Source organism: Hakea prostrata, chromosome 9, assembly GCF_041222555.1.
Source record: "Hakea prostrata isolate BN-2017 chromosome 9, UWA_Hpros_2, whole genome shotgun sequence".
NCBI lineage: Eukaryota > Viridiplantae > Streptophyta > Magnoliopsida > Proteales > Proteaceae > Hakea > Hakea prostrata.
The window spans coordinates 61,861,716-61,885,667 of record NC_142608.1 but is presented as its reverse complement, the minus strand read 5'-3'; the positions used below and the strand labels follow the sequence as shown (position 1 = coordinate 61,885,667).

The following is a 23,952-nucleotide window of genomic DNA, read 5'->3' as shown; positions in this document are numbered from 1 at the left end:
TTACGCATGGTCCACTTAATGAGGCCTAAATTATTGTTGGGTCTCTTTAGTGCGAAAAATTATGTCCGAGTTCCAAATCAACTAACACCATCTCAAACAGTTAACCTCATTTGAATTTCAAATCTAAAAGGACCAAAATACCCTCAACTTGTAGCTGTGGAGGTACAAAGGTCGAATTGAGGACTACCTTAGCCTTACTACCTCTATATGATGCCTACTAGTTACAGATGATATCCATTCAATAGTTGGACGAACTTATATATAAGAATCCATTGGACATATGAGATTTGGACTCCAAGATTCAAGGGCGTATCCTTTTTTTATTGGAGTTGAGATCTTCTTCTTCTATAGGTAGATGATTGTGCTCCTTTCACACCCCTCCACCACATGTTTAGGAGGAAGATCAAGCTCTCCCCACTTGTGGACCGCTTTATCAATGTTTAGAGCGAACCACCTCTCAAACATGTAGTGAAAGGGTATGAGGGGAGTAAAACTCTCTTCCCATCAGGGTGGAGGATTTGAATTCTTTTCATTGACCTAATCCATCACCTTGAAGTGAACTGACCTGATTTTTCCAATTGCCACCTCAGTTTGATGTAAATCAATGTTGTATTTGGTCTTCTAGTTCTCATGTGGCCGTCAGCAGACACAAGTCCAGGGGCTTGACTTTAGTGTTGCACAATTAATGTGCAGCATTGTGCTGTGATCGGTTGGGACCATCTGTTTGTCAAAAGTGTGGGAAACACACTTTTTGAAAATGGATGATCGAGGAGATCTTGATCATTCGCTACAAGTGTTGTGCAACACTCAAGCAATTTCCCCAGTCCAATGCCACGAAAATTTTTTTTTTTTGAATTATTCAATAATGGAAGAGAGAGAGGAAATCTCAACAACCAAACACCCCCAACCAATCAATACCACACAACTCATACACTCAACACCTCTCTTATCTTCAACCCCCTCCATTCCCATCCCCACAAAATCTAAAAACCACACCTCACACGGTCTCCTCTGCCATCCCCCTCTGCAACTCTAACAGGAAAAAAAAGAATGTCTCTCACCATACCCGCAAGCTTCACCAAATCTATCTCCAAACCTCAAACCGACTTCACTTCCAAAACCATCTCCAAATCCATCCTCTGCTCAACCTCAGATGACTCCTCACCTCCACCACCTTCATCACAACCTCTCAAATCCTTCTCTGCAGCCCTAGCACTCTCTTCCATTCTTCTCTCCTCCACCGTGGCGGCGCCACTCCCGGCTTCCGCCGACATCGCCGGACTAACTCCATGCAAAGAATCCAAGCAATTTGCCAAACGTGAGAAGCAACAGCTCAAGAAACTTGAATCAGCCATGAAACCGTATGCCCCAGATTCAGCTCCTGCATTGGCACTCAAAGCCACCATGGAGAAGACCAAACGTAGGTTTGACAATTATGGTAAACAAGGTCTCTTATGTGGAACAGATGGGTTGCCTCACTTGATAGTGAGTGGTGATCAGAGGCACTGGGGTGAGTTCATCACACCTGGGATCTTGTTCTTGTACATTGCTGGGTGGATCGGGTGGGTGGGTCGGAGCTACCTGATTGCGATCCGAGATGAAAAGAAACCGACCCAAAAGGAAATCATCATTGATGTTCCATTGGCAAATAGATTGCTGTGCAGAGGGTTCATCTGGCCTGTGGCAGCTTACAGAGAATACTTGAACGGTGATCTTGTCGTCGAAGATGCTGACGTCACCGTCGTGTAGAAGGTATCTTTGTATATATCTTCGGTTCCTCAACCCTCGTAGAGGATAGCATTTTTTCTTACGCCTCTACACATGTAGGAAAGGGTTTGCTTTGTCAGTGTTCAGTGATTGACCAGTGGTGAACCCTCCTAAATGTATGATGAACAGATCTTCAAAAGTAGAGGATCTAATACATTTCGAACTCCATTTTATCCATGGGGAGAGAGGGGAGGTGGTGTTAGTGGAAAAATCATTATATTTTATAATTGAACTTTAATTTGTACTTATATGCAAATTTTTTTCTTTCTTTTAAGATATGTGACATAGGTTTTTCTTATTTTCACACCAAATGCTCTATGGTCACAATTATTTGTTGTGGGATTGGCAAACTGATCCAGAGGTAGGATGAATTGAGAACTGAAATAATTAAAAAAGGGAATAAATTTTTCACTAGTGATCAGTTTTTTCTTTTTCAAGAAGATTCGACAAGGGTAAATATGTCTTTTTAATTTACCCTATAAAGGGGATGTAGTAGCCCATTAATGATTAAATTGTCCATACACCCAAGCCCAGTCCATTGTAATTCATTCTCGATGCCACATTCATGTCTGTTTAGATTTCAACGTCTATCTCAATTAGAAAAAGGTTTAATAAGGATAAACATGTCTTTTTATATTTAAAACTAGTGGTGTTAGCTATACCGACATGATTGTAAGAGAATAATTTCAAGGGATATAAACATAATAGTTTGCAAATCCAGGTGATGCATATGAATTTGCTCCGAATGAAAACCCTAAACCCACATCCACTGATGTGAGTTAAATCAAATTTATGTTCTTAAAATGTAGGCTATCAGATTATTTACGATCTAGCAGTATGTATAGCTGGTGATATTTTTGGATAATCTTATTTATTATAAACCCTAGTTTCTCTATATAGATTAGTTAGAGGGCAATAAACTGAGTATTCCAAACTCGATGCCTAGGGCATAATGCTTTAAATAAACTTGTGCATAAGCCTAAAACCCTAATGATATACACAAGAAACTAACCGAACAAGAATGATAACTCTGAATGTAAAGCTACAACTTGAAGGCTTCAATTCCTAAATGAGTCTGGCGCTACACATGAAAGTTTTATCAAGTTTAATTCTTTTTTCATTTTTCTTTTTGGGTTAATGAAATCTTAACCTCGTACTTAAGATTGGATTTAATAACTAATCCTTAAGGATGTCTGTTAAGTAATGAATCTACTTTCTTTTCTACGGAGACTGGCTTTTTAAATTTTGACCAACTTGCATCTTAAAGGATAGTACGTGTTGGACAAAGACTAGACAGAGCTCATGAAGATATGAACCCAAGAGAACCTCTGTCGTGTAAGAATATTTCCAGAAGAGAAGAAAGCAGCAACAGCATAATCTGTAGCGATCTTATGCTGAGAAGTGAGAACTACTTTTAATTAGAACTGAGATTCATTTCTGGGCAACATGCATCCACATGAGCTCAAGTGAAGAGGAAACCCACTTGAGGAATCTTGTCAGGCTTGGGATTGCATTCTCTTTCTCTTTGGGTTTCTTTCTTTGACTCTTGTAGATCAAATGGAACAAACTTTCCTCCTAACATGAAAATTAACTATGGGTTATATTACAAATAGCATTTTCAATTGCTGGGTTTTATAATTTCAATAAATAATCAATCAACTAAAAGTTAATGCACAAGTAAGTTCTGAGAGAACAGGTTTCTCATACAGGTTTAAACCCAACAATTTTTATTGAAGACTGTTTTGATATCTTGACCTTAGGCTAACACTATAGTCTTAAAAATTAACACATAATTAGATGAGTTCTACCACTAGTAATGTCTATCTTTTTGTTTACTGTCTCATCCAAACTTGAATTATCATTGGTTCATGGGACAAATATTTAACCCGAAACCCTAATTGGTACAATGATTTAGATCGTTTATGTCCAGTGGCCTAACGCCTTCTGTTTTTTGGCTGTTGGATGAATGTCATGTGAATTAGTTAAGTTTAGACCATTAAGAGTTTAAGTTGTAGTTTTTTATACATGTATAAAATCAGATGTTATGAGTTTAAATAATCTACAGTTCACACAACCTTCATCAACCGACTAGAAGCAAAAGAAGAACATGAAAACTGTACTTAAGAGTATCTATGTCCCCTGACACAAACCAAAGCCTGACACAAACCAAAGGTGCCCTTATACTGATGTAAGGGAAGGAGTAATAAAAAGGGCATAGAATTTTCTAACAGAAAAGAAAAAAAAAGGGCATAGAATTGAAGTTAAATTGACTGGATAACTGTGAATGAAATGAAAAGAAAAATTCTTATCACAAGAAGTGATCTTTGCCTATAGGTAGCTAGACACGTAGGGGTTATTTTGTTTTGTTTGGTTAGTAGGGCAGTTGTGTTTTCCTCTGGTTATAGGTGAACCCATAGCACCTGATGCCAAGTGTTCAAAACAAAATATTCCACCAATCTGATTTGGTTTTACCTTTTGAAGCAAATGGTTAGATAACAAGAAATTTTGGTGCTCCAAGAATCAAACTGCCCTTCTCCCCATGACCCTTTTATTGAAACTTTAATTTGTCATAATCTCTAAGTGATAGAACTGAACAAATCAATTTGATTAGGGATTGTTTAGTAATGAAGCTTGTGTTTTACCACAAGACATACTTGAACAGCTCTCATAACACCCATGGTCCAACCATCTGGTCTAGCTGTTTAGTATCATTCGGGCCAACCTTCAACATGCCCAAATTAATCCGTAAACTTTTGAACCTAGTTACTAAATCTGCATCTAAATTTGCATCAACCAGGAAAATTAATGGTCAAACCATCTAATGCAAGTGTTGGTGTTGAATCTTTCAAGATAGTCGATTGCACCAAACGAGATTGTTTTGATCCGAACTAGTTAGATCTTCAATTGCTTGCAAATAACCTGAAAAAGAACGTTAGAAACGGAGCCAATCTGCTTGATCGGCGTTCTGTCTCCGACGATCAAGTCAGTTGAGTGCTGTTGAATGAAAAAAAAACTAGAATTCCTAGAAACCCTAGGTTCAAAAGACTAGAAAACGGGAGAGTTGCAGGCGGGGTTGTCTCAAATGAAGTGTCTTACCTCTGTGTTCATATTTCTTGTACTTATAGACATTTGACCTTGCCTTGGTTTCATTTGATCCGTCGGATATTTAGTTCTCATTTGATGGTCATGATTTAATCTGAGCATGATATGTAACCCAATATTGATAAATGACTAGACCGCTGGCTGACCTGATATGAACCGGTAGATAGGTAATTTTATCCATAATAGCGACAAATTAAAATCCCGGTTTATGCTCAAATCAATTGACTCATACTGGATCAACCAGCAACCAAACCGGGTCAGTTTTTGGTTCAGGTTTGATAATTCATTACTTTGGTTAACATCTTTGATCAAACCTCTATCATTTTTTTTTGGGCAAGGATAAAACCTCTATCTGAGGTGACTATAAATGTCATTTCACCTAGGAACTTCAAAATGCGAGTCATTTCAACCTAGACTCTCAAAGTGGCTTCAAAGCTGCAAGGGATACTGATTGTAGTGCAAGTCTCAGCCCAAAATCTAGCAACCCATGTGTTAGATTCTAAAAATATTTAGAAGGTCTCATCATAGATTTGTTGTTCTTTTTTAAGTTCGTTAAAATTTTAGGGTGAAAAACTAATGCTGCCTAGTTGTATTTGCTTTTACATTCCAACATGAGAAAATACAAATTGATTTTCTTCACTAATACCATATCTATTAGAGAGAATACTAAAATATTACGAACATAAATACAAATAAATTGAGAAAACACAAAATTTTAACATCGTTCATACATTAACACGGTACTAAATAAACAAACAAAGAAGAAAAGCTTTCACTATGTATGATGAAGATTATAATGAAGATATTTCAAGCAATTAGCTAGAATGACATTCAACACCATAAGGGGAAAATATCATCTTACAATGGTCAAATAGGAGAACATCGGCTACATATTTATAGATTTTAATTGCGTAAATAGGTCGGCCTATTGATGCAAGCCCTCTACTTTCATTTCAGATCCCACGTGTTGAGTTATTTGGATCACCTACTAAAATATGTCAATGTAGCTTATCTTTAAAGTCAGGTATAAAAATTCAATTCACCAATATCTTATGTGTATACTCTCATTGATTTTGTGCTAATAAAAAGACTACACAATCACATAATACTCTCTTAAGTTATGAGTCCTCAATGCCACCAAACCTGTCTTCTTAGGGTTTCTTTATTTATTTATTTTTATCTTTTTTTCATTTAAATCTTTAAGCTTCCTATGTTTAAATGTAAAAAGGTTTCTTTGTTTTGTTTTGTTTTTTTTTTTTTTTAAAAAGAAAGGAAAAAACAGTTTTTACTTCAGTAGTATAAATTTTTTTCCTCTACACTTAGCTTATATTTCTACCCTATGTACAAATGGTTGATTGATGTAATAGGCGCTTTTTCTGCTATAGGGAGAATCCCTTGACCTGGGTCAAAAAAGAAATGATCTATTAGAAAAGAGGGGGGGGGGGGGGCGGTGTTGGGGTTGTCAATCACTAAAAAGAGCTTCACTTTTATCCCAACAAGCAGTAGCATAAGCAGCTCACTAAAGCCCTTTTGTGAAAGACTGCCCTGATTCGATCTAGACAAGCAAGTGGATCCAGTACTGTGGTCTGTAGCTTAAGCCATCTACTTTAACAGTATTCTTTGATTCATCATCTAATCAGTTACAAAGATCAGGTGTCTATAGGCCTAGGGATGTGGAAAGGAATCGAAAGAAGAGGAGGAGGTGTAGAGAGATAGATGTTAAAATCTAAGACCTTCATAGTGGTGGTTTTATCTACCATCTCTATGTAGCAAGATCACTAGAGGCAGAACTACCCTAGAGCCAAGGGGGCCATGGCCTCCTCTCCCTCGATTTTTTCTTAAATTGCTTAGAGAAATCTATCTAGTCCTCTTTCCAGATGTAAAATATCAGCACTTGACCCCACGTCTGTTTCTGATCTTTTGAAATTTCCCTAGAAAGATCCATTTGGCCCTCTTTCAATTCTATGTGTGAAATACTGGTACTTTACCCTCTTTTCATATCATTTCATCATTTGACCCCCCCAATGTTAAATCATGGTTCGTCCTTGAGGACCACTACGCTAGAAGCACGTCCACCTCTTAAAAAATGGTTTGCATGCATTAGGGCTTGTAAACTAGAAACCCTCTGTACTATAGGTTCTATGATGGCCTCTAGATGAGTGATTCCCAGAATGTCTTGAACATCTATCCTTATGTAGGCTAAACAAAGCTAGCAAATGGTTAATAATGTGGATTAGTGATGCTTAAGCCATTAACAGTACTGGTACACAAGTTGCTGCCCAACGTTACAGAAAGCTAATGGTTGGGGAACCCTAACCAGTGAATGGGTGTCTTGGCTACAAAAGCTTCACAAGGACCTAATTATGCCCCAAGGACCCACCATAGCACAACTATAGTAAACCATGCATAATAGTTATTTCCATAGCCTATATATATTTCCTGCCAAGACCCTCACACACATACAGGAAAACTTCTGACCCATCCACAAAATAAACACAAACCAACACAACTTTAATTTCTGTCTTCAATGGCTTCAGCTCCTGAATTTTATTCTGACTATACTTTCTCCACTGGATTCTGTGGGACCTTGCCTTACATTCCGGTGCAAAATGTAGCCGGCGACGTAATGCTGGGGGAAGAAACCTTTCCCTTCTTTGGAAACGAAGCAATCAAGCCTGAAACTTACACCATATCACCATTACTGGGGCTGTCATACCAAGAACAGCTCGGTGTTCCAGCTCTAGATGTCACCGAACATGGTGGTCTACATCAATTTCATATAGGATCTGAAGCTGGATATAGACAACTGATCTCAGATTTCAAGCCTGTCTGTGCTTTGGTATAGATCTCCACGGCCTTAATCTCTGTGGAATTATTGGATCATGAACACGGATGTGTTTGTTATTGCTTCTTCTAGTTATTGATCCTTTTAATTTTTTTAGGGAGTTCAAGACAATTCATGTTCATCAGCGACAGAAGATGAATCAAATGTAAAAGTTGGTCGATACACAGTGGAAGAAAGGAAGAAACGAATACTCAAGTACTTGAAGAAGAAAACTAGAAGGAACTTCAACAAAACCATTAAGGTAAGCTCCAGAGATTAATTTTCCTCAGAAATTAAAATCCTTAGCATGTTAAGCAAAGAGTGATTAATTTAGATATACATTACAGTATGCTTGTCGAAAAACCTTAGCCGATAGGAGGGTTCGAGTTCGAGGGAGGTTTGCGAGGAACAGTGAATTGAATGAAGCATGCCAAGAAGCCCCAGTCATGCAAAGCAGCAACTGTGGATATGAAGTAGGAGGCTGTGATGACGGTGAACAGGTACTTTTTTCCCCCCTTCCACATATAGGAAGAAGCGTATTTTTTTTATACTCATGTTTGATGACTATTCTTTGATGACCAAGTGACCATTTTGATCAAACTTTTTCTGCAACTGGGTTGTGTTTGCAGATCGATCTTAAAGGGGAGGAATGGATGCAAGAGGCTGTGGCAAGTTTCATGTACTTACCCATTTTCACTGATAGCCTTGGGGAGATAGTGTCAAATGGAAATTGGAGTTAGAACTCTCATGAGAGAGATAATTGCTGTCTTTCTCTAGTTCCTTAATCAAACTGGGATACATTTGATATTCCAAGAGTGATTGTATTTGTTAATGATTAGAAATATTAATCATAAGTACTAGAATAACATATTTTGTTTTAGAGTATGTTGCAATGCTTGCAGACACTGAAAAAGTATCTAATGCATGAACTCGTGCTTGTGTATTCCAATATGAAGGTTATAATATGTTGCACTGCTTGCATGTACTAAAAAAAGTATCTAATGCATAAGCTCGTGCTTGTGTATTCCAATATAAAGGTTATAATAATAGAGAGACTATTTCTCGACTAAACTAAACTTATAACAATTGAAATATATGAAGTAGGTCTACATGGCTTGTAGTGTAAAGAATCTGGAACTACTAACCGGGTGAAGTTGGGGGAATAGATCTAAAGTCATAGAATGAAGCACCAAATGCTTGGGCTCATGCTTTCTTGTAATACTGATATGAAGGTTATAAGGTATGCATGTCTTAAACTTGTGTCATAAGAAGAATATTTCTCGACTGAAACTCACTCTACTAGTTCATTATGTGTCTTGTGAAATATATGGAGTGGATCCATAAGGTTTGCAGTGTGAAGAGCCCGAATCTGCTAACCCATATGCATGGTGAAGCCTATGAGAACCTAAAACTTTTGTACTTCAAAAAGGGATCGAAGATACAAGATTTTTCTCTACTGGGCAACATCAATCGAAGGTATAAACAATAAAGGAGAAACTATTCCTTAGGTCTCAATTATTTCACTTGAAAGAAAGATGCTAAGAATTGTCAAAGGATGTAGTTCTTCTTATCTTATTCTATTCCTCTAAGAAACCCAAGTACAACCAGAGCCAAACAAGAACAATCCAAAATAGTATTATACAGATATGAAGATCAAATCATGTCTCAAGCCTCTCAACCAATAAAATGGCAAAGATAAGTGTAATTAGGGTTTCTGGAGCCATTGATCTGATGTCGCATAAATTACATGGAAGTGGGACATGATGCTACCATAACCTTATCCCTAAAAGCATATGTTATGATAATGGTACTGTTAACTATGGAATCTCCCACATGGTAACTTCGTTGGTACCTCAAAAAGGCTTTTTAATGGCCCCTCTCTTATCTTGCAATTAATAAGCTAACTCTCCAGTTTTGCAGAAGAAATTAAAAGAATCACAGACATGCAATTTAGGTAGTTCAGTAAAATTGTTTTTAGTTATGGTATAATGAGATTTATTTCGTTAACAATATATGGTTGCAAGTCAGTCATGTATATATCTCTTCTTGTTCAGTGAATTGTCATACTATCTGGGGGAAATTTTTTTTTGTTACACTATAAAAGTTACAAGTATCTTCCTCTTCAGGTTGTAATTCTTACGCAACCTCTTGTGTTGTTCTTCTCCTACCCTTTACTAATAACCCACATGGCAATGTTCTATACTTTCTTTTTCTTGACCACTTTTGGTGGAACTTCCTTGGTGCTCTCTTCCAAACTTTTTTGGCATGGAAAGAAATTGAGATTGTAAGATTTACAACAAAATGAGATGGTGAACTCCACCAAACTTTGAAACAATTTTAAAGCCTGATGCAAGGAAGTCAGTCAGGCGATTTTTTTTTTGATTTGAAACACCTGCAACAGTAGGAGAGAGAGAGAGAGAAAAGAAAAGAAAAGAAAAGAAAAAAAAAAGGCATCAGATGTAGGGCATGCTAGCTAGTCCCTATAGTTCAAAAGTATTGAATATAACATAAAAGATAATTGCATCATTGAATTTTCCTAAAAATAATAAAAAATGACAATTGATATATTTTCTTTTGAATATTATTACTAGATATAGGTTAAATAAGTTTTTCTTCTTCTGGTGATCAAATCGTGGACTTGGAAATAGTATCTAATGTAGAATAAACTAACTTTTGTTTGTACGTTTATTGAGAAACAAGACGGAAATATTCTTATACAAATATACAAATTGTTTGTTGTCATGAGAATAAAAGCTTTTCCTTTTCTTTCCTTCTTTTATTTTTATTATTATTTTTTAAAGTTTTTTTTTTTTAGTATTTGAAACTGGAAACATATAGACTTCATTTATCTTGACATAATATTTTACCTGAAAAATCCTCTAAGGTGGATTTTACTTCATGAAAGTAAAAGTTTTAAATGTTAGAAAACTTTTCTAATATTTTTTTCATTATAAAACAAAAAATGGAATACTTTTTTGAACATGTAAAATTCCATATTCCAATGTTAATGAATATAGAATTTCATCAATAAAAATAAATTAATGAGTAATAAATGGGATATATATGATGTCGGAAAGATTAGAAAAGTAGGAGGTAACACAAGTGAATACCCAAGATAGGACATTCACCAGGAAATCGACCCAATGAACGAGCAAAACTAGAAGAACTCCTTCTCCAAAAGCCAAAGGCCAAACTCAATTTTATTCCAATAACTTGTCAAATTCATTCACAATAGAAAACTTAAATAGAAGTGCATTGGAACATCCTCCTATGCTTAGGCAATTTTCAAAAACCCTTGAAAATGATCACCTAATTTGACTAGATAATCTTTACAACAAATAATGACTCTTTAAAACTATAAATGGCAATTACAAGACATTGAAAGTATGAAGAGTTAGTATGTCCTTAAGATATGCTAGTGCCAATGTAATTGAAAGTGGAGAAGTGGCCTTGAGAACGGAGTAGAGCTAGGATTCTCGTCTAGATAAGTAGATTAGACCGCTTCACCAACTTCCTCTAAGAAAAGCAAATGACCCATTGTTTGTTGCATTAAAAATAGACTTTTAGAGCTTTCCATCTATCTAAAAATATCGTGCTAGTTCCTTCTATATTCACACAGATTTGAATTCAAAGTTGATCCGAAACTACTGAATATGCAGTGACTTACTGTTTCTAGATGTTTTCTTTAGGTTTTTTGACCTAGTGGGCTATTTTGTTGGGCTTTTGGTACTACTCCAGCATCAATATATTCTTGGAATGATAAATAAAGAATTTTATTTTATGACCAGCTCTAGAACAATTATTTTTCAACAAGGAAAATCCTTATGTTTTCGATAAATTCAACTCTTAGGTTTTATCTAGCTAGGGATTGAACATATAATTATTCTTTTCATATTTATGATAGGAAAATTTTCTAATCATAGTTTAGTCTTTGTTAAGAGCCATGAGTTACGGTCAGAGAGACACATTTTGGGTGATTGAGAGAGAGAGACTCATTTTTACATGGTTCGGTTGATCTCTGCAACTTACGTCTACGGAAATATGACTTGCTTTCTTAAGATTGCTTGTAGTTCATATTATGTATTTATAGTTACAAGAGTCATGTTCAACATTAATCTTGGGACTCTAACTCTAGAGTTTGAATTACTCAAGTTATCTATTTGTGTTTGGTATAAACTATGTCTCTTGTGTGTTTGAGTGCAACTCTGAGTTTGATCCACTTGTGGATAAGATGTAGTCTGCTGGAGTCTTTTGAGTAGTTGAGTTTGAGTCTAGTTCTTGAAGTCTTGCACGCATGGAGGTAGTTGAGTTTGAGTGGAGTTCTTGAAGCTTTGCACGCATGGAGTAGTGGTGGCTAGGGCAACCCTAGATTCGGCTAGGGTTGCTAGTGATTTTCATGTTTTGCCCTCAGACTATGAAAGACCATTATTCTCTTTAACACGCCCCCTCAAACTCAAGGGCAGAGATGAGACCTTGAGGTTGAACAAAAGAGTACTAAACCGTTGATGCGATAGAGGCTTTGTGAAGATATCTGCAAGCTGATCCTTAGTAATTAGATACTGAACTTGGATCTTGGCAACCTTATCCCAAACAAAATGAAAATCAATCTCCACGTATTTAGTCCGTGCATGGAAGACAGGCTGTAAGATATGTAGCCCCTTCATTATCACACCAAAGAATAGGAGTAGAAGGCAGATAAACCATTAACTATGTTAACAAAGATTGTAACCAAGTGAGTTCAGCAGCCACATTAGCTAGGGCTCGATATTCTGCCTTAGTACTAGAGCGAGCTACAGTTTGTTGCTTCTTAGAACTCCAAGAGATAAGATTGCAACCCAAAAAGATAGCGTAACCACCAGTATATTTTCAATCATCAGGACAACCGGCTTAGTCAACATCAGAGAAAGCATATAAAGAATTTAAAGATCGATGATTAATAAAAAAGCCATTAGAGAAAGTTCCTTGTAGGTAGTGTAAGATGCTCTTGATGGCAGACCAATGATCAACAGTGGAAGAGTGCATGAATTGACAAACTTTATTGACTGCAAATTAAATATTAGGCCGAGTCATAGTTGCATACTGAAGAGCACCAACGATGCTCCGATAGAGAGTAGGATCCACCATTAATTCACCTGTAAACTTACTGAGTTTGTCAGTGGTGGAGGCAAGAGTAGAGACTGGTTTGCAAGCAGACATATTTGTCCCTTAAGAAGATCTTGAATATACTGATGTTGAGAGAGATGAAGCCATCATGAGATCGAGTGACAGACATGCCCAGAATATAATAAAGAAAGCCCAAGTCCTTTAGGGCAAAAACATAGCCAAGATTACTGAGGAATTAGGCCAATAAAGCATCAGAATAATATCATCGACATATAATAGAATAAACATATACTACCAATAGATCCACGAAAAATAAATAAAGATGTGTCAATTTTAGAGCCAATAAACCCATATTCAACAAGAAAGGAGGTAAGTCGGTTGAACCAAGCATGAGGAGCCTTTTTTAAACCATAAAGAGACCAGTGAAGTTTGCAAACATGGTTAGGATGAAGGGAGTTAGTGAAGCCAGGTGGTTGTTTCATATATACAGTTTCATGCAAAAACCCATGAAGGAAGGCATTTTGAATATCCAGTTGGTGAATAGATCAAGACCGTAAAACTGCAAGAGCCAAGACTTGCCAAATGATAGTTGGTTTGACAACCGGGCTAAAGGTTTCATGATAGTCAAGGCCTTCTTGTTGATTAAAAACCTTAGCCACTAAGCGGGCTTTGTATCTTTCAATAGAACCATTTGCCTTTCGCTTGAATCGAAAAACCTATTTACATCCAATGACATTATGAGAAGGAGGAACAAGAGACCAAGTACCATTATTCAAAAGTGTAGTGAATTCTTCATCCATAGCCTTCCGCCAGTGAGGGTATTTGTTGGCAATAGTAAAGGAAGTAGGTTTAAAGTGGGTGTGATTAATTTGGGTAAGAAGATCCCTAGGGTTTATTTTTGATCTAATGATCATGGGATGAGTGTTTTGTGAAGGTTGGGAAGTGATGGGTGGTAGAGTGGTCTGAGAGTCAAAGGGTAGGTCAACAACTAGATGAACAGGAGAGAGAGACTTGGCCAAGGAGGTGAGGAGGGAGAGGATTTAGCCAAGGGGGTGGGGGAAACCCTAGAAACGTGGGACTAAGAGAAGAGGCCACAGGGGAGGAGGTGTGAGACTCAATGGGAGAAGTAGGGGTGAAGGATTCTCTAGGAGAGTTCAGTTGAGGTGGGGCTCCTAAAATTGAGGGAATGGGGGTAGGGTTTCCCACTAAAGGTGGAGGCCCTAAAATGGAGGGAAGTGGTGGGGTAGGGGAGGGAGTTACCTCAGTAGCAAGGAAAAGTAATCTTCTTTCGTCAAATACAACATGTTGAGAAATAAGGAGTTTTCTAGTAATAAGATTAAAACACTTGTATCATTTATTTCGAGAACTGTATCCCAAGAAGACATGTAGTTTAGACCAAAATTCCAACCTGTATTTATTATACGGTCTCAAACATGGATAACATGCACAACAAAAAATCCTCAAAGAGTCATAATTAGGCTGAACTTTAAACAATTTGAAATATGGAGAGGAATTTTCAGCACTGGAATAGGCAAACGATAAATTAGAAAAGCTACAATTTCAAAGGCATGCATCCAAAACTTTTTAGGGCAAGAAGCATATGCTAATAAAGTCAATCCAGTTTCTTTAAGATTGACTGTAATACGTATTATATATTTACAGTTATAAGATTCTTGCTCAACATTAATCTTGGACTCTAACTCTAGAGTTTGAATTACTAAAGTTATCTATTTGTGTTTGGTATGAAACATGTCTCTTGTGTGTTTGAGTGCAACTCTGAGTCTGACCCATTTGTGGATAAGATGTAATTTGTTGGAGTCTCTTGATTAGTTGAGTTTGAGTATGGTTCTTGAAGTCTTGCACGCATGGAGGTAGTTAAGTTTGAGTGGAGTTCTTGAAGCCTTGCACGCATGGAATAGTGGTGGCTAAGGCAACCCTAGATTCTGCTAGGGTTGATTGTGATTTTCATGATTTGCCCTCAGACTGCAAAAGACCATTATTATCCTTAACGGTCTTGAATCGAAGGGCATTAAAATATGAAAATTATGATTATATAGAGAGGAGAGTAGAAGAGTTCCAAAAGAGTCTGAAGTTAGAATTAACTAAAGTCAAGATGGAAGTTTCTTTAAACTTGAGATTAATTACTCTTTCTCTCTATTACTTGGAGACCATGAAAAAACACTGGAAAATTAGAGGTATGACATGTTTGAAATCTCAAAGAGGCAACCTCTCTCTCTAGGTCATATATATATATATATATATATTTGCCTCTCTTTTAAATTCTTGCAATAGGAAAATTTCCAATTTCATATGCTACATGTTTGGTCCAAATCAAACCCTACCAAATGTAAACATTCTAAAACCCTCAAATTGACCTAGAAAAGTGGCATGGAGGAAACAAATTTGTACATGCTACTGATAACAACAGCTAGTTTGATTTCCTATTATTTTGGATTACTAGTCCAAATATGGCTTAGGAATTTCAAAATTTCTACAATTGATAGTCAACCTGAACATGGCAAAAGAAAGATAAAGAGGTGTCTTATCATCAGTCTTCATATACTTATTTATTATTTCTTTCTCATCATTTTCCTGATAAAGGATTGCCATAAGGGGGTCACAAGCACACATTCCTTCGTTCGTAAGAAACCACTATACTAAAGTGAATATAGCATTCTTCTTATCATGAACATTAGCCTCTACAGTGTAGGTGAATATAGTTGATGCAAGAATATAGGTGTTGAAAATTATCTTTCAAAGTTTATCCCAAAAAAGATGAAAATTATCTTTCAAATGAGAGTTTTTACAAAGATGAACATCAAAAAATCACCAAATAGAATAGAAATAAGTCAAGACAATACAGATTTACACATCTACGAGCAAAATAAAAGAATTTTCACCATATACCATAGAAGACAACAATCAAAATCTTTCAAAAGGAGAAGAACAGTATAAATTTTAACCCAAAACCCTAAATTAAAAATCCTCAAATCTCACAAATCACAATGAAATAAATTGATCTATTGGGTCAGGTGGTATTGTATCACGAGGCTTTATCCCTGCACTTCCACTTCGAAAGATATCAGGTCATTTGAATCCCATCAAAATATGTCAAACGTATTAATTTTAGAAACTGAATATAAGAACTCTAGAGGTCCACAAACAGCTTTAGTTTTATTCTCACAAGATAAATAGTTTATCAGATAATGTTAGTATCGAGGACTTCACTGGTGCAACAGAACTGACCACTGTGTGGTTCTTGATCCTCTTAAAAAGGCAGTAAACGCTTTTATCAATTCAAATCCAACTGATGATCGATCAAAAGGACTTGCAGATAGATTTGTCGGTGATGATCATGATCAACAGGACTTAGCAGAAAACTGAGGGAACCATTTCTCTATCAATCGCTAGCTAAATTTGGTGATTGAAAGTTGAAACCTAATTACTGATGGAACGCTCAATTAGTCAATTATTTTATCGCCTTTCGGTGAGAATTTACTAGTAGTTTAATGATTCATCATTTGTCAAACGATATTTTCAAGATAAGGAGATCAAGAAAAGAAAATCTATAGTTTCTCTGAAGCAGTCGGAGCTTTTGCTAATGACTTTTGTGGTTAGTTTTCTAGAACTTTGACCTACTCTATTTGTTGGATGGGAAAGGAAATCATACCTTCTGTTTAGAGATAAAAAGGAAAGAAGTGATGTTCCATCGCCAAGTTTTCTCTTGGATCATGATGTACTCTAATGGCTACATTCATGCTTTTCCTTAAGCCATTCCATGGATACAAGAAAGGAAATGTTATGCTGTAAATGTCAATCCCTCTATTGTCAATTCTTGGTGAAATGATCGGTGAATCATAGTTGTAGTAGTCCAAGATCAAGATATGGGAATAACTTCAAAGCAAAAAATTGCTGAGGGTAAGGTTGCTTAGGAAAATTGTTTTCTTGGGTTCTACTTATGCGAAAATCTTTGGTACTAAGTTTACCTTTATTGTCAATCACCTGTTATTTATTTTTTCAAATCAGATTATTGTCTAGCTAGAACCGCAAAGCCCCTAGAATTTAAAAAGAACTATAAAAAAAAGGAGACATGTTGAGATTTACCCTAGCCTGAAAAGAGTCTAGCTCGGTCTAATAAAATAATATACACTCAAGGTTGGTAGAATGGTAAAGACCTTCACAATATTCTCTTCATGAGGCCATGGATTCCGAGGTCAAGGAAATGTTAGACCATATTGCAAATGATGGGAACAAAGTCTTCCTCACGAGGGAATAACTCAAAGATAATGCGAGGGTGGTGCTAGGAAATCTTCGGTTGCTTCCGCGATGAACCTTTTAGACCAAATTATAAAAAATTAAAAAAAAAAGAAGAAAAAGGGGGGTGTGCGCCCCGAACAAACAACATACACTTCCCCAACACACTCAACTCCATTTTTGAATCGTAAAGACTAGCTTTATCCTCGATCAATATTTTCTTTATATTTTGAGGAATCCAAAAGGAATATACATTATTTGCTTCAAATTGCATTTGGACTATAAGGAACGATTTGGGGGATCTTCTACCCGTGAGGTCAAAGGAATTTATCATGCTTATACCTCTCCACCACACGTTTATGAGGAGGCATATCTTTGGGTTCACCTTGTCAATGCTCAGAGAAAAAAAAGTGGTGGAATTGAGCACAATTCTCTACCCGTGAGGTTCATGATCTCAACTCATAAGAAACACTATCCCCAACACCATTCCTATAGAAATGCAATGCTTCATTATTTGCCAATTGCGATTACATAAGTTAGTCCATGAATCATTGTATGCTTAAAGGACTCTACACATCTTAATTTCCAAAGTTACTCCAAAATAAACAAGGAATGTTAGTTCAAAATTCTAGTAAAATTAACAAAATGTCATCTAGAGATGAATGCAAAATAATACATATATACTTAAAATAATAATAAAGAAAAATTGCAACTAGGAGAAAAAGTGATAGGAATTGTAAGTAGTCAGATAATACATAATTTCTTGTATCATATGGTTTCAAGTTTTTGAGTCTTTCTATTGCAATTTCAGAGCATTAGGTGAGGGAGTAAATCAACTAAAATGAGTGGCTACAAAATTTTTCTTTCTTTGGACCAACCAATAATGGGTTCATGACTTTTGGGCCGGGCTACAAAGATCAATCCAACCTAAATTATGGTTAAGGCACCTTATTGCACCTTCCTCTTTGATTGATGGTTCAATGCCAAAACGAGTTGGACATTAATACAGCTAGCAGTGAATCCAAAATCGGAAATCTTAAAAAAGAGAACCTTACAGATTTGGTATAACAATTTCTTGCAGAATAAGAGAGCTCACCAACCAGATATAATTAGTTTTCTTTCACCTATCATTCTTCATGGGTCCTTCTTGTTCTTTCCTTTCGATTTGATTCCAGTGTTAACCAGACAAGCAGGTTCACTCGGTGTAAGTCAGATCTAATCAATCCCCATCAGTTAAACACATCACAATGTTTGATTTGATTACAAGCAATTTTCTGATCTTTCCCCTTCAAAATATGAGAGAAAATCGTTGAGTGGTTGTGAATTACCGGGCTTGGCCAACTCTATAATATAAGGACCGAAACGTTGGCCCCTTGAAAAATCATCCAATCATTTTCTAGAGAGCAACCTACGTGTCCGCACCTAAAAAACAGAGGCCTTTAAACAATGACATTCCATATTATCTTTGGAAAACACATTTTAATTCCATTATAATGGTTTTAATACCAATTATTGGGGATACAGATGCACAACCATAAATGAAGAAGAATGCAAGCAACACACATATGAGGAATTTGACTTAGTTCGACAAAACCATGCCTACATTCACTAGAGAGATTTTTATTTTTATTTTATTTTTATTTGTTTATTTTTATTTTTTTTTTTGGGTTTGCCTACCCCGGTTTATAAACCGGTGGTTTGCCTCCAATTCTTACCCTGGCTGTGGTGGGTGAGTCTCCCAACGGGGATTTTTTGCATCCACAAGGATTCGATAACCTTGTTTAAGCAAACCAAGCTGCTTACCACTTGGACCAACCCCGTAATTAGAATTTTTAATCCAACACAGTATTTTGACCAAAACTCACACTACTCTAATCCCCGATAACCAGGGCTTTTCTTTGTTTGAACCGCCGAATTCTTATCCCCGGAATGGGTTTCCCAATCCATGTTTGGGGGGGGGGGGGGTGGTGGTTTGAAAATGAACTTTGCTTGGGTGTTGCGTAATAAATGCACAATACCATCCAACCTACGGTCAAGATCAAAACTTGTGGTTAAGACGAAATCTCCACCACTCATTTTATAGTTAAAATTATCAAAAAGACGTTCATTTATGCGAAAGGAGGCAAAACGAGTGCTCGAGATTTCATTTCAACTACAAGTTTCTATCTGGACCATAGGTTGCATGGTGTTAAGGCAACACTGAAGCATTTCTATTTGAAAAAACCTAATTTTCCTCTCACCCATTCTCTTTCTTTTTCCCTATTTTTCATAAGGGTATTTAGACAATCTCATATAAATCAAAGCACAGTTTTGGGATTCAAAAAAATGATGGTTTAATGATATTCATCAATAGATTGGATTAATGTGTCCAATGAAAGTCCAACTTTAGGATATCCTTAGTTTTCAAAGTTCAAAAGATGCTGCGTCAATGTTTAAAGGCCTATTTTTGGAGTACCTGAGCAATTTGAAAAACAGTTAAATTTGTATTGACTAGTTATCAATCCGAACCTAATCCAAACCTACTAAATAAAACGTAGACTAAATGGGTTGTGTTTTTGTTGACTTATCAAGTTGTTCTTAGAAATTAAGGATAAAGGGACTTCTAGTTCTACCTATAAACCAAACACCCCACCCCACCCCCAAAAAAAAAAAAAATAAATAAATAAATAAACAAAAATAGAGAGAGAAGAAGAAGAAGAATAGACTCTAAGTTGAGAAAGCATTCTGAACCCAATTCTTTCATAATCTATTCTGAGAATCATTACAAACACAACACTTATTTGCATAGGTATCAATAGTAGTAGAAGAAGAAGAATAGACTCTAGGTTGAGAAAGCATTCTGAACCCAATTCTTTCATAATCTATTCTGAGAATCATTACAAACACAAAACTTATTTGCATAGGTATCAATAGTAAAATCATCCCTTAATAGAGAAAAACCATCACCACAAAGTAATGGAGATACAACAAAACTCCCAAGGAAAATCTTCACTTACAGTAGCTATGTAATACCTCATGTCCATGTTAAATATATTTACAATATTGTTATATGATACTACTAATAGGATCACTGTCACAAGGAAAAGTATTGTAAGGAAGTATATGAGATCTGGGGGGTGAGAAAAAAAAGGGAATTCCAAGTAAAAAAAGGCAATCCAAGAAGAAGAAGGAGAAGGAAAAAGAAAAGCCAATAGTAGTGTAGAAAGATGACTTGCTCCTATACTAACATGACCACAACGACTCCCCTATATTGGTCTGATCAACCATATCCATAGCAAAGAAAGATTTGTTATGTTGGTTCATTAACTTTGATGATGGAGAGGCACTATCACTTGAATTTCCAGTGAGATTTGATGTCGAAGCTGCCTGTTGCATTCTCATTTGGACCACCTCAGCCTGTGCTAAGGCTAACTGGGTTTGAAGGACATCAACCTGTTGCTGTAGTGATGAAATGGCACCCACACAACCATATACAGGATCTCTAACCCTTGCATTTGCTTCGTAAACCATGCTACTGACAGCATCACCACGTTGGTGTGCTGGTAATTCCTGCAAAGTATCCCAACCCAACAGAATTAGGTCTAGTAACCATACCATCCATGCCATAATTAGCAAAACAAATAGATGATCTCATTGGAAATTTCATGTAGGATTTAGGTCCTAGCCTTAATCTAAGAATGACATCGGAGCTGATGTAATGATTACATCATTATAATTTAACTTAAAGTGCAAACCCTAATAACACTTTTAACTTTTCTGTCAGTTACATGGTATCAACCTCTGCTTTGGACTTATTAAGGGAACAAGTCTCTATCATTGAGGTCCCATTTCTAAAGAGACAATTCAAGTGATCCATTAGCACTTCTTTTTGAAAATTTACATAAAAGGTTAAACATTTGCCTCTTTTTTTCTTTGTAAAAGAAGTTGCAATAGTGGAAAAGTAGAAATCTATTCATTTTTTGGATCAAAATCAGTTGATATAACCTTTTGTTTATCTCCTTAAACGGATCAAACTACCAAAGTAGAATATAAGCCATTCTAGAACCCCTGAAGATACCTTCAACTATGATCAAAATGGTAGATACAAGTCACTTTTATGCATGGAAGGAATCACCCTGATGTATTAAAAGCAGAGAAGCCCTCCACCATTCTTTCCTTTGGAAAGTAGCTCTCATATTTTTATCATAAAAGTGAGAATGGAACTATTTGAGGTGTTTGAAATGACTTAAGACACAGAAGGATCTCTGCTTTCTTAAGCAATTATAAAGGGAAATCTTATCTCGAGTGCATTTTCTCCAAGAGACTAACTTTTGACAGATCAGGGAGGCTCAATTGAGAATTCTGATGGTGAACAGTGAATATAAAAGAAAGTAGGAATTTGGTACCAAAATTCAACTAATGGGAAGTGAGATTTATGCTTCTTTGGTTTAACTACTACATGTTTGTGTAATTTCAAAGGCAAGTAGAAAGAGAACCACAGTCTGCTATGGTCACATCAACAGCTTTGTAAGTCATTGTATTAGTCTTCTAGCAAATAGTAGAAATTTGGTATTCCCAGTACTATTAGGCTTAGATCACTTAGCTATAGTTCTTCCTATTTCGATTTAGTGATCCATGGTCCTACTGTGCTCTTAATTCAGAGACCCATATGAAGAAATTCCGAAGTACCAAAATACTGAAAGATACATTGTCATACATAGACAGCCATCCCTAAAAACCATGTCAGACAGAGTGATACAGCCCTGCATTCACTAAAATAAACCCAGATCAACATAATCTGAAAGACCCATTATTAATACAGAGACAGACACACACACACACACACAGAGAGAGAGAGAGAGAGAGAGAATCCAGTATTAGCCAGAGAAGAAAAGAATATAATATAAAAGGTCCATTATCATAAAATTGCCAATTATGCATTAATGTCTAGAGAGAGAAAGTAAGCTGAACCTGTAACATCTTGTTGACATTGCTAGCACCAAACACCTTGTGGACATTAGCAAACTTCTGTGGCTCATCAGCTGGGAAGTAAGGGGCAAAGACACAATCTTGGGCACACCTCCTTCTAAGAAGCTTGCAGGCAGCACAAGGTGATGCTGCCCCTTGTTTCCTGCCTGCCTCCTTCATGTTGTCTAAAAGGGCAGTCAAGATCTCTTCTATACAGAATGGCTTATCCTACCAGTGTAGAGCACTGTGCCTTTAGAAAGACAGAAAATTGCAGTACTGGGTAAGTAGTAATAGTGGTGGTAGCAGTACTAGTGGATTTTAGTGGAAGGTGGAGAAGAAGATACTACAGGTGTAGAACAGAGAGGGGAACAAAGAAACAAGAAAATTAGAATTAACAATAAAGAAGATAGTAGAGGAAGAAAAGGAAGAAAAGGAAGAAAAGGAAGAATAGAAGAGACTGAGGAGTGGAGGGGGGAAAGAGTGATGGCTTGATAGGTATTATATAACTATTTTGGAGAGGATCTATGTGGGTCCTACAAAAGGACTTTAGATTGCTAGACAAATCCATCGCTATTGACAAGATCTTATGTTGTAACCAATTTATTATATTGTTCAATATAATTTCTTCTACTTTGTATTTATTATTTTCCCCAAAAGATACCATGCAATGGATCTTCCATTGTTAATTTATTTCTAAGTATAATAATATTTCCCTCTGTTAGACTTTTCTTTTTCTTCTTTTTCCTACTATTTCCTTCCTTTTATTTGCCTTTGGTTCAATTCAACTTGGTTTACCTCCGTAAGGCTTGCTTGACAAGGCTACTCTTGTTTGTTTTCTTGGGAAGAAAAAGGGTTTAATCTGCTAGTCTTTTAAGGTTCATCTTCATTCAGTGTATATAGTTAATGTTTCCATATAGTATAAAATGTTCTTAGCCCCAACTGAAGAAAATGGACAAAATATATAAAGGTCAATAATGAAACCTAAATATATTCAATTTCTTAATTTAGACTAAAATGTAGATTTAATTCCTCTGGTAAGATGTCCACATTGATTACAATTCGGTCATAATCTTGGGTATCAGCTAGATCAATGTCTTAATCAGACACCAAGTAGATTTGTTTTTTCTTATTTCAATCATCCACAATTATTATTGATCGAAAGTACATACAAAGCTGGCTGCCACAAGGTCCAAATCGTCCTTAAAGACAAGTCTAATACATTGGTTTTGATATATAACTAGTCATATCAATCTCACAAGCTTACCATCTTAGATTTTCAATATTTTCTTGTTTTAGCAGTGAAATTTTTTTAAAAGCAATTATCAAAGACATGGGTAGGAGTGAAAACTCATAGAGGGAGTTCTCTTCGTGTGAAAATTTCAGTAATATTAGATTTGTAGGAAACCCCAGATAGATTGGAAGAGTTAAGAGGTGAGGCCTTAAAAGGCCAAAATTTCTAGGTTTCGATCGAAACATGGTATTTCTAAGCAAAAGTCACATGTCATGTGTTGGTTGAAACTATTGAAGCTATTCAAAACTTGTCAAAACTAATTAAGCTGCTCAAAACTAAACAAAAACTAGATAGTGAAGAGTTCAAGACATGATCGAAACCACGATATCTCTATCCCGGTCGAAGCCAGACCATGGTCTTGAACCATGAGTAGAAATATTAGTCACATAGGATTGATATCATGGCAAAGTAACCTCAGTTGTAACAGCAAGGAAGACTAGGTAAATGATGAGAGACAAAGGAGGAGAGATGATTTGAACCAAGAAGTACATTTGATACCAATTCTCAAATACTTTACATGCATATGTTGAATGGCATCTTCTTCACACTGCATCCTATGGTTTAAAAAACTATCCTTCTAGCTGTTTATTAAAGGAGAAGATGTGGTTGGAGATAACATCACAAACTAACAAAGAATGACTGCATAAGCATATCTTCTTGAATA

At 36.2% G+C, this 23,952-nt stretch overlaps 2 protein-coding genes and 1 pseudogene across 2 annotated transcripts; 2 read left to right on the top strand and 1 right to left on the bottom strand.

Moving 5' to 3' along the window:
- The first annotated feature begins 990 nt into the window (after nt 1–990).
- LOC149006021 (photosystem I reaction center subunit III, chloroplastic pseudogene) lies at nt 991–2,335 on the top strand (annotated as a pseudogene).
- Nucleotides 2,336–7,354: 5,019 nt separating this feature from the next.
- ASML2 (activator of spomin::LUC2) lies at nt 7,355–8,597 on the top strand. The gene is made up of 4 exons (XM_089167632.1): nt 7,355–7,708; nt 7,812–7,955; nt 8,041–8,193; nt 8,323–8,597. Exons 1-4 carry the CDS (start codon nt 7,397–7,399, stop codon nt 8,431–8,433), a joined length of 720 nt encoding a protein of 239 aa, XP_089023758.1. The 5' UTR covers nt 7,355–7,396; the 3' UTR covers nt 8,434–8,597.
- An 11,364-nt stretch (nt 8,598–19,961) lies between these two features.
- LOC149006019 (LOB domain-containing protein 4-like) lies at nt 19,962–22,433 on the bottom strand. The gene is made up of 2 exons (XM_089168493.1): nt 22,001–22,433; nt 19,962–20,599 (listed from the first exon to the last, which is right to left on the bottom strand). The coding sequence occupies exons 1-2, from the start codon at nt 22,175–22,177 to the stop codon at nt 20,273–20,275; spliced, it is 504 nt and encodes a 167-aa protein (XP_089024619.1). The 5' UTR covers nt 22,178–22,433; the 3' UTR covers nt 19,962–20,272.
- Nucleotides 22,434–23,952: the final 1,519 nt, after the last annotated feature.